The sequence below is a fragment of the Camelus ferus genome, chromosome X (assembly GCF_009834535.1).
Source record: "Camelus ferus isolate YT-003-E chromosome X, BCGSAC_Cfer_1.0, whole genome shotgun sequence".
Lineage (NCBI taxonomy): Eukaryota > Metazoa > Chordata > Mammalia > Artiodactyla > Camelidae > Camelus > Camelus ferus.
In genome coordinates this window covers 88847387-88854949 of record NC_045732.1, presented here as the reverse complement: position 1 = coordinate 88854949, position 7563 = coordinate 88847387, and the positions used below count along the sequence as shown (strand labels likewise).

Here is a 7563-nt window from a genome sequence, read left to right as displayed (position 1 = left end):
GGGATAATGGGCTTAAACAAAACTGAGAAAACAGAGTATTAGACTTAGAACAGAAAGGATGGCGCTCCCGTACACCTTATTCCATCCTTTTTATTCCTAAATAATGGTTAGCGAAACCATTCCAGGGTTAACACAGGAGGAGAGAACAACCACGGTGAATCCGCATTAGAAAGAGAGAAAGGAGGACCAGGCTTTGGGGGGAAGCGGCTCCTTCACTGCGCATGCGCCCCCAGCCAGGCTGCCACTGGCGCCTGCGATTACGCTTATTGCTTACGTAGTAAACACGCGTCAGCGGGCGGGACACCCGGAGTACGCGCAGAGGGGCGATGCCAGAGTGATTCGAGAAAGCGGCAGCTTGTAGTTTTTATTTTGGTCGGAAAGCCTTACCCAGGCTTGCTTTGTCTGGGAGAGAGAAAGGAGAAAGGGAGAAAGGTTCACGGATTAAGATACATTCCTCATTTTTGTTACAGGCTTGGCAGTGAAGGATCCCAGCGTTAGGGGCCCCGAGCTTGGAAGTTAGGAGGTTTGGAGCCAGTCCTGCCCGCTTTGTGCCCACTGGAGTTAGAGATGGTAGGGCTGCAAAAGTGAGCACCCACTCGTTTAAAAGCTTCCTCCTCACTCCTCTTTTCCCCCTTCCCTCTCTCGCTACATCATCTCCTCATTTAGTCGACTTGTTCTCACGTGAGCGGGAGCCAGAAAATCTTGAGAGTCCCGAACTAAGCTTCAGCGAGGACATGGCACAGGAGAAAATGGACCTAGACTTGGAGCCGCTGCCGAGTTCAACCACCATAGAGGACAACACCCTGAGGCGATCCAGCAGCGCCCCTTTGATCAATGAGCTTAGGTGAGCAGGATTGAGATACTGAGGAGGCAAGCGGGGGGGGGGGGGGCGGAGTGGTGTCAAGAGGTGCAGAAAGTGACATCCAGTAGCATTCCCATCCCTTTATTCATCGAGATTCTGTAGGTATCTCCCTTGTCCCTGGTGTCCAGAGATGCCACCCTCAGCTTGGGGGGGCGGGGGGACAGGCTGGCCGGAGATCAAGTGCACACCCACCCTGAGGTTGACACACGTGAACCTGAACGTCCTCTTCTGACAGTTCACCGGGACCTGAAAGCAGCAACCAGTTGGTGTGGAGCACGACATTTTCTAACTTCACCCCATCTCTTACCTGCTCCTTTGAAGAAACTGCGCACCACCCCACACCCTCGCCTCCAGATCTTCTGTGATGACTGTAATTTTGTCATTCTCTCAGCTGCTTTGTCACCTCTGACCTTCACCCTCAACACACGGAATGAAAATGGTTGTCAAGCAAATAAGCTTGGGCCTTTTTCACACTAGTTTTTATTTGAACAAAGAGTTTAGGTATCACTGAAAATTGATATCCTAAATTTTGCATTCTCAGTGGCCAGTATTGCCCCTATTTAGTTCTTTGGGGTGGATGAAAAAAATTTTCTCATATAAAAGCACAGATACACATACAGCACAATGACAGATATGAAGTTTATTTGTGCTATTAAAATTTCATTGGAATTTTTGAGGTGGACCTAATTAAGGGGGAGGAAATGTCTAAAAAGGCTCTTTAAAGGGCTGATGATGAAAAAAGATTTAAAAGATTTAACTGATAGTTGACTGTATTTCCTGCACATATCCAAAGGTCTGGCATGACTCAAGCTTGTTATTTCTTAAAATAGAATTTTAAAGTGAGATCTTGGATCTCACATCCCAGTATCATAAGATCTTCTCAATATTGTAGAAAATGTCTGACAAATATGTTATTAACTTTGCTCCTCACCTTTTGTTGGTATCATGCTCATTGAGAGTTGTAATTCACAACTGTTAGAGGGGAACTCAAGACACCAGATCTACACTCCTTGTTTAATGTGTGAGGAAACATACCCATGAATCTCCAAAGTGACATAGTTAGTAGTAGAGCCAGTACTAGGAACCTGTGTCTCCAGACTCCTAAGCTAGTGCTTTGTCCACTACTGATAAACATCTAAGCTGATTAACTCTAAACAAATGCAGCTTTCTGGTCATTTGAGTTAAAGGAAAATATGTTGTAACAAAATGAAAAGCAAACTAAGATTGCCCAAGAAAGGCCACATTACTTTTTTAAACAGGCAGGTAGAAAAATAAGGGGTGGGGGGCGGCTCTGCATGTGGTACTGAGAACAAGAACATTCTATAAATTCATGATTCTACTCTCATCCCATTGTGTGAATAAATGAATTGTGATGGACCCACTCTGCTAGTAGAAGAAAACACTTGGGGAAAATCTTGATTTTCTTGAAAGGCTTTGTGAAACAAACAAGTTGAAAATATGTCGATGATGGAGGATATATATTTGAAGAAACATGTGGAGCCTGTTTAATGTATTAAGTGCTGGCGCAGGGGAGACCAGGCCCCTTTTCCCAATCCTCAAAAGTCCTGGAAACAAAGATAGTGATCACAGTTATCCCTTCACACTTTGTTCTGCAAAGGATTCGAAATTTTTATTTTTATCATATTGGAGCATAGTTACAGTGTTGAATTCCGTAGCTTAAAATCCTGATGCAGGAAGTGAATTTTGAACAGCAAGGTGAGGGGCAATTGCGTATTTATCTAGTAGGAGTTAACCCGAAAAGTGGACCAAGTCCAGGGATTCTCATCTATCAAAAACAAGTAACATAGGCATGATATATAACATTCCTGAGGTCAGGGAACTTGTCCAAGTGATCTCCTGAGGGCATATTTTGTGCTGTTGTGGCAAGTTTAGGGTGTAGTCAGAGAAGTTACACTGAAGCAAGAAAAATTTAGAGTAGAGTTAAACTGAGCCTTAGTCGAATTCATTTTCACCCCAGTTCTTTTCAGTTGCATATGTATACCATTCACTTTTCCCACTTTCCCTTAGATGTTGCCTTGCCTCTTTCATAGCCCACTAAATATTGTTGCATTTCTTGCAAGCCATTTCCAGTTTTGCTTGGTGTTTCCTGTATATAGATCCTCAGTTTCTTGCACCAGCATTTGCAGAATTTGTTCTTTAAATGTCTTAACTCTTCAGTATGTATTACTAGCTTTTAAAAAGTTCCTGCATGGTTTTGTATACACATCAAACGTTTTAAACCTCTTGGTTCTTTGTGCTCTGCTCTTTAGCCCCTTTAATTGGTGACTTCACTACTGGTGTCAGTGACTTTATTTAAAGGTATTTTTTTTTCTTCTACTTCTCTAGCCCTTATAAGAATTAGAGGTTAAGTTCTTGGAGTTCTGCCAGTGCCTTTGCCCTTTAAATGCTCTGCGTTTAAACTGTTACTGCCTGAATTCTGTTTGAAAGGCAAACTACTGCTGAGTGGCCAAATTGAGCCTGCTGATTGATTTTGTAAATAAAATTTTATTGGAACATAGCCACACCCATTTGTTGACTTGTTGTCCTTGGGCCACTTTCCCACTACAATGGCAGGGTTCAGTAGTTACAACAGAGGTTACATGGTCCACAAAGCCCAAAATATTTACTATCTGGCCCTTTGCAGAAAAAGTTTGCCAACCATCTGATTTATTAAATGCTTACAAACCTGGAAGAAAAATTGTGTCCATGAAGAATGATTGTTCTGGTACTATAGCTGATATAAATAAATTGTGGTTTAGATGGAACTGCTGCTTACTGATCATTTGATGTGGAGCATTGATCATTATCTGTTATATTACCTTCACTTTTTCCAAGTTGTAAGTAGCACTTAGTTCTAGGTATCACCTAGGAGTTGATAAATTCATGTTCAGTGACTCATATCAATTGAAATATATGCTGCCTCAATGATTTTTTTCAATTTTTGTCTTATTACATAAAATTGACAGACAAAAATTTAGGGGAGAATATAGTAGCCAGCCTTAAGAATTACCCCACACACAAAAGATAGTGGAAATATGTAACCCATTAGTGTCCCTCCAAGTTCTAGTAGTGACCACTAAAATAGATCCCCATTCTCATAAGGGAAAATGACTGGGAAAGGAAGTGAAAGTTAGATCCGTACATATATCCTCTTATAAAATATTGAGTTACTGCTTGTTATATGCAAATTACTATGTTCCAAAGATGTATCTCAAGGTTCAATAAGCTTTTAATAGGGAAAATAAATACTCGAAGAACTTAACTGTTTGGTAGAGTGAGATCTGTGCTTAGGAGGGAAGGAAAGTGCTAGGTAATTAGAAGAAGGGTGTGAGAAATGACAGCAAGATTGATGAGGGATACAGGAAAGGTTCTTGGACAGGTGGCATTTGAGATGGGTCCTAACAGATAGATTGATAGGATGCAGACTGGTAGAAAGGGGGCCAGATGGCTGGGACAGCATCCAACAATATGGAACAGGCTTGAAAGTAGGAAAGTATAGGTATATTCCAGAATGCTGGTCAACTCTGCCTGGATCACTGGCTCCCAAAGTTTCATCTGCTGACCAGTGCTGATCCCAGTGACATTTTACCCAATGCACGGTTTTTAAAAAGTTAAGTATATCATTCTTTTCTGGGCAGGACTGTATTTTACTCAGATTTTTAGTCCTGCTTTTTTTTAAATACCAAAATGTACTTTCATAAATGAAATGATGGGTTGGTAGTTGGTGTGGGTTTTTTTTTTTTCAAATGACCTTATTTGGCAAGAGAAAATGGTAGCAACTGTACGTTTGTGCCAAGATTTTGTTTTGAAATTTTCCTAGTCTATAAAATCCAAATGTTGGTGGAGCTAAATTGTGGAGGGCTTTGAATGTCATAGTAAAGAATGTAATTGAGTTCAGCAGGTGATTAAGAGCATCACTGAAAGTTGTGAGCAGGAGAGCAAGCTATTCTTTAGGAGGGTGATCTGGTAGTTGGTAGATAGATTGTAGTAGGGAAAGAACAGAGGTGAGGCGACCAATTAGACTATTGCAGAGTCTATGGAAAAGTTAAAAAAAAAAAAGCTTTGAATAGGTTTTTGGCAAGGAGCCTGGGAAGAATAAGATGGATATAAGAGGTCATAGAGGTAAAACCTGAAAGACTTGACACCTGATTGGCTATACATAGCAAAAAAGAAAATGTTAAAGATTATTTCTTATTATCATTGGGGAACCTGGGATGAAAGGTACACAAGAACCCTCCATTTTCTTTTTGAAGTTTCTTGTGAGTCTTAAACAATTTCAGAATAAAAAGTTATAACAAAAAGAAAACATAAAAAGAAAAAGGTGACTTCTTCAGGGTCCCAAGCTCAAAAAGGCTGAGGCTGGCTAGGTGGGCACCATCAGAGCTAAGGAAATGACCACCTCCAGCGGGCAGCGACTGAGACTGAATCTCAGTTCGGTACGTTGTCGCCAGGCAGAAATGTGGCCCAGTGTGGCAACATCCTGCAATGAAGCCAGAAATCTGGGTTCTTTATGTGAAATCTCCATAATTGTTACAAGTGTGTACAACCAATTCAAAAACATTTTTATCACCGAGTAGACCAAATGAAACATATCATTTGAAAATCTCAGCTCCGTTGACCCCTGCTACCGCTACCCCTCCCGTTCATGTGAAAGTTAGAGAGTTGAGAGGGAATTGGTTCTAGCACATAATAGCTTTAATCATAAATTTAAGTCAGTTGCAGATTTACACAGAAAATGATGTCTCTCCAAGGCCACAATAAATTATATTTCTTGGTTTCATGACTATAGAGGTAAAGTGGCATGCTTGAGAATTCCTTCCTTTGCATGGACACTTGTTTAGGCTGTGTGTGTGTGTGTGTGTGTGTGTGTGTGTGTGTTTGTGTGTGTGTCTGGGTGTATGCATGTTTTACTTTCTACATCTGCACAGCCATCTCCATGAAGAAGCCATTTACATTAATGACATTTAAGGATGTGAAATCTTACTTCTTTTAAAAATTTTGGTAATGGATTTTAAGTGACAAATGTTTTCTTTTTCTTCTTAGGAATGATTCACAGGTGTTCCAACCTGACACATTAAGAGCTAGAAGAAACAGTACAACATTTGTGGGACAACCCTGTCTGGTAAGGAAAGGCTTATAGACTTGTGCTGTTGGTCTTAACCAGTGGTTCCCCAACTCGGGTGTACACCTGGAAGGCTTGTTAGAACAGACTGCTGGCCCTCAACCTCAGAGTTTCTGATTCAGGAGGTCTGAAGCAGGGCCTGAGAATTAGCATTTCAAACAAGTTCCCACTTTGAGAAGCATTGCTCTGAACATTACTGAAGGAGAAATAAACACTTTGAGTACACTTATGATTGCTGCAGCTGCAGCAGAATTAACTTTTAAATCCCATATGGATTTAATATCGAGATGCATTTTTACATCAAACCATCTGGCTTCCAATTTTTAAAAGAATATTCTAATTTTGAGAGGAAAATTTGCAGGCTCTTCTAAGGGTAGTTTTCAGGCTTTTAGTTCGACTTTTATCTCACATTTCTCTTGAATTGAAAATGCAGTTTGTTTTTCGTGGTGTTATAATGCAATCTCTAAATTATAACTTTTATCTACTAATTATCCTGTGAACGTAGGAAATATGCTTGTAGATCAGTAAGCCAAAGTAAATAAATGATTCACTCTATGAATCATTTTACTGAAGTGAAATCCACATAACATACAGTTAACTATTTTAAAGTATACACTTCAGGGACATTTAGTGCATTCACAGTGTTCAGCCACCACCTCTCTCATTTCAAAAAGCACACATCTTTGTCTTGTTCCTGATCACAGGTGGAAAGCTTTGTCTTTCATCATCGAGTATGATATTAGCTGTAGGTTTTGGTAAATACCCTTTATCATGTTAGGGAATTTCCTTTCTACTACTTGCTGAGTATTTTTATCATAAAAGGGTGTTGAATTGTTTCAAGTGCTTTTTCTGCATCTATTGAGATAATCCTGTTTTTTTTTTCTCCTCCATTCATTTAATATGATTTATTGCTTTGATTTTCTTATGTTGAACCACCTTTGCATTCCTCGGATAGATCCCACTTGGTGCTAGTGTATAATCCTTTAATATACTATTGGATTTGGTTTGCTATTATTTTGTTGAGGATTTTTCCACTCATATTTGTAAAGGATATCGGTCTATAGTTTTTTTCTTTCTTGTAGCATCTTTGCTGGCTTTGGTACCAGGGTAATGCTGATCTCATAGAACGTGTTAGAAAATGTTCGTCCTCTTCTGTTTTTGGCAGAGTTTGATTAGGACTGGTGTTGATTCTTTAAATGCTTGGTAAAATTCACCAGTGAAGCCATCTGGTCCTGGACTTTTCTTTTTTGGGAGATTTTGGAAACAGATTCTATCTCTTTACTTGTTTACAGGTCTGTTGAGATGTTATATTTCCTCTTGAGTGAGTTTGGTAATTTGTATGTTTTTTAAGGAATTTGTCTGTTTCATCTAGATCATCTGATTTGTTGATATACAATTGTTCATAGATTTCTCTTACATGATTTGTTTAATATGATGGAAACTATAGAACATATTTTAATGAAATGTTATAGCTTGGAACCCATTTTAAAATATTGCCTTCTAATCTTAAAACTGGGCATTTTTCTCTTTATAGATTGATGTTCAATATTATTCCCACATATGCACTAGTAGTATATTG

The 7563-nt window shown here is 39.6% G+C and overlaps 1 protein-coding gene across 5 annotated transcripts in view; it reads left to right on the top strand.

Annotated features, from left to right (window-relative positions):
• The first annotated feature begins 297 nt into the window (after nucleotides 1–297).
• Nucleotides 298–7563, top strand: part of FAM122C (family with sequence similarity 122C) — a 54535-nt gene continuing 47269 nt past the window's right edge. For 4 of the 5 annotated variants that reach the window (XM_032474641.1, XM_032474640.1, XM_014567444.2 and 1 more), the window contains exons 1-2: nucleotides 302–844; nucleotides 5906–5984. In XM_032474641.1, coding sequence (XP_032330532.1) covers nucleotides 735–844; nucleotides 5906–5984 — 189 coding nt within the window. In that variant the 5' untranslated portion in view covers nucleotides 302–734. Of the gene's footprint in view, nucleotides 845–5905; nucleotides 5985–7563 lie in introns of all 5 variants that reach the window. The other variant, XM_032474638.1, reaches the window with a different exon arrangement.